General features: G+C 39.7%; 1 protein-coding gene across 1 annotated transcript; it reads right to left on the bottom strand.

The window, feature by feature from the left end:
- Nucleotides 1–782: 782 nt before the first annotated feature.
- Nucleotides 783–2,205, bottom strand: LOC133314948 (nuclear/nucleolar GTPase 2-like). Its single transcript, XM_061516499.1, has 3 exons — nt 1,944–2,205; nt 1,689–1,822; nt 783–1,569 (listed from the first exon to the last, which is right to left on the bottom strand). The coding sequence occupies exons 1-3, from the start codon at nt 2,173–2,175 to the stop codon at nt 1,420–1,422; spliced, it is 516 nt and encodes a 171-aa protein (XP_061372483.1). The 5' UTR covers nt 2,176–2,205; the 3' UTR covers nt 783–1,419.
- Nucleotides 2,206–2,451: the final 246 nt, after the last annotated feature.

The raw sequence follows: 2,451 nt of genomic DNA, 5'->3' as shown, positions 1-2,451 counted from the left end.
AGACGTCCATTTGAAATTCAGTGAAAGGTAAGGATACCTTGAGCTCGGAAAATAAGCATTTATAGGCAAAAAAGAAAGAATTCTCACCTTGCCCGGAAGGTGAACATATACGTTCCTCTTCTCCGGGTGCAGCAACTCGAAAGGAAGTAATAATGGAGTCACGGAATAGAGGGATGGACTGTAAGGCAGCATGAAGATTACTCGAATTATTCTCATATAAAGAACGAAGGCCTAGAGCTTCTTCATCAACCCATGCTAGACCTTCCACAATAGAAGGAAGAGCGAAGCGAGAAAGTGGAAGCGAACGGTAGGGACGATTCCTCGGCGGCATGGCCTGGACGGAAAGGTACCAGTAAAACCTAGTTTAGAAGATATATTACAAGTTAAAAAGTTCAAATGAAGAAAATGGTGGTTATCAGTGGTTATAAGGGTATTCCTAGTCCGTCCAGAACGCATAAAGCCGGAAAAAAAGTCTTAAAGAAGATGAAGGAATAAATACAAGGAAGGTTCTTATCAAGATAAAATGTGAGTCTTTCGAGAGCATGTTTAAAGATGCAGGTAATAGTTCTTAGAGTAAAGGTTAAAATTAAACAAGAAAGAAGAAACGAAAGAGAAGAAACAAAAGCAAATGTAAAGATGAAAGTACTTACTGGTATAGTCTGATAACGAACAGCAACCAAATGCAGCAGAGTAGTTTGATGAAGAACAACAACTAAATGCAACAGCATCACACCAAGTTTGCACAAAGAATTTCAAGAAAGCACAGAAAGAAGAAAAGACCAGAAAACTTAAAAGAGAAGGAGATGAAGAAGAAGATGATGGAAAAGAAGGTGGGGGTTTTAAGGAGAAAAAGGAAAGGGGTGAATGGGAAAATCAAAGTAGGTAGTAATAAAGAGAAGCGAAAAAGTAACGGGCTTTTCGAATCTCGAAGGACAATAATGGCTGTCAGGATATGACGTTTCAGATGGGCAACCGTTTGGAGAATCAAGGCAACAAGAAAGTGACAAATGGCAATCAAGATTAGGATTAAGTAGGAAGCATTTAATGAGGATGCTGACGTATAAGAAAGAGAAGATATAAGGGGTAAAATAACTTATAAACTCGGAGTAAAATAGACATTGCACTCCGAGCTTGGGGGCTTAATGTTCCGGGTTTATACATCCGGGTATCAATAGTCAAGGAAAAGAGTTGATAGAACCCGGATGGGGTTTTACCCGGAAGGGAAGTCGGCCAAAATACTATAACCCAAAGTGGGCCCTACCACGATTACATGATGGGTTTCTATAACTACCCACGTTCACAATAACCACCTATGGAAGGGTTATATATACCAAAGACCATAACTAACATAGGGGATAGACAATAATCATACTAATGTTCATACACAACAGCAATAATTTTCAAACGGGGAGTACTAAATTATAGAGAAGCAGTTTTACCTTGAGAACCATCAGCTTTCTTAACTAAGGACTCATAATCAGCCGCCAAGAGGTTGGGGCGCTTTCTTTTAGTCTTAGGTCCAAATGCATCCTCAAAAGGCTGTCTATCAAGAAGGTGAACCCTTGATTGCTACATTCGAAATCCACAAAATTAGTAAATTTCAAAAAAAATAATAATAAAAGAAAGCACATAACTATTAACAAACAAAACAAAATCCTTGCAACAAATAAACAGCTTAATAAATAAACCTTTTGGTGGTCGTTGAGGAGTGACAGTGGCAATTTCTTCTCCTTCAGAATAACATTGTAATTACTCGACATGCGGCTCTGCAGCTCTTCTCTGAAGAACTCAAGCTCTTTCTGATTCACAACCCGAGTGTTCCCTACAGATCATGAAACCGAAAAATTAAAATAAAATAAAATTGTCAAAACCATAAAATTCACAAGTTCAAGTTGAAGAATCGTGATTATTATTTTATTTTTTGTTGTGAAATTGAAACTAACCGAACCAACGGCGATCAGGTTGGATTCGCGTGCTGGGAAGCTCCTTAGACTGATATTCGTTGGTCAAAACCTTTCCCTTGCGGTCGCGAACTGGCCTCGTGTTGTACATCTTGAGGCGGCGCACGGTGGCGGCGGAGCGTGACTCCTTCTTCGTGTCATTGCTGCGATTCACGTCGAGTGAATGCTTCGGTTTTCCCGAGACGTTCACTTTCCTCTCCTTCTTCTTCGTCATTGCAGAGATAGAGAGAGAAACACAGAGATATAGAGAGAGAGAGTGTGTGGTAGTGAGGTTCAACTTGGTTTGTTACGTTCAACTTGGTTTGTTCCAACTGAAAGAGGGGTACCGCCAAATACACACAGTTAAGGATTAGGGTTTCGTTCTCCAGAGACAAACGGTGGGAACTTTTCTTTTCTTTTCTTTTTGCGAAAAGGATTAAACCGGGGAGATTATTTATAGTGGAGTGGTGGGGACCAGTGTAAATGGAGAAATAAAATTGAAAAAAAGAAA

The sequence above is a fragment of the Gastrolobium bilobum genome, unplaced genomic scaffold, assembly GCF_033153095.1.
Source record: "Gastrolobium bilobum isolate Gb01-03AN ecotype WA unplaced genomic scaffold, APGP_CSIRO_Gbil_v1 utg100008, whole genome shotgun sequence".
Classification (NCBI taxonomy): Eukaryota; Viridiplantae; Streptophyta; class Magnoliopsida; order Fabales; family Fabaceae; genus Gastrolobium; species Gastrolobium bilobum.
Note: the sequence above shows the minus strand (reverse complement) of the source record. Positions and strands in the feature narration are given on the sequence as shown.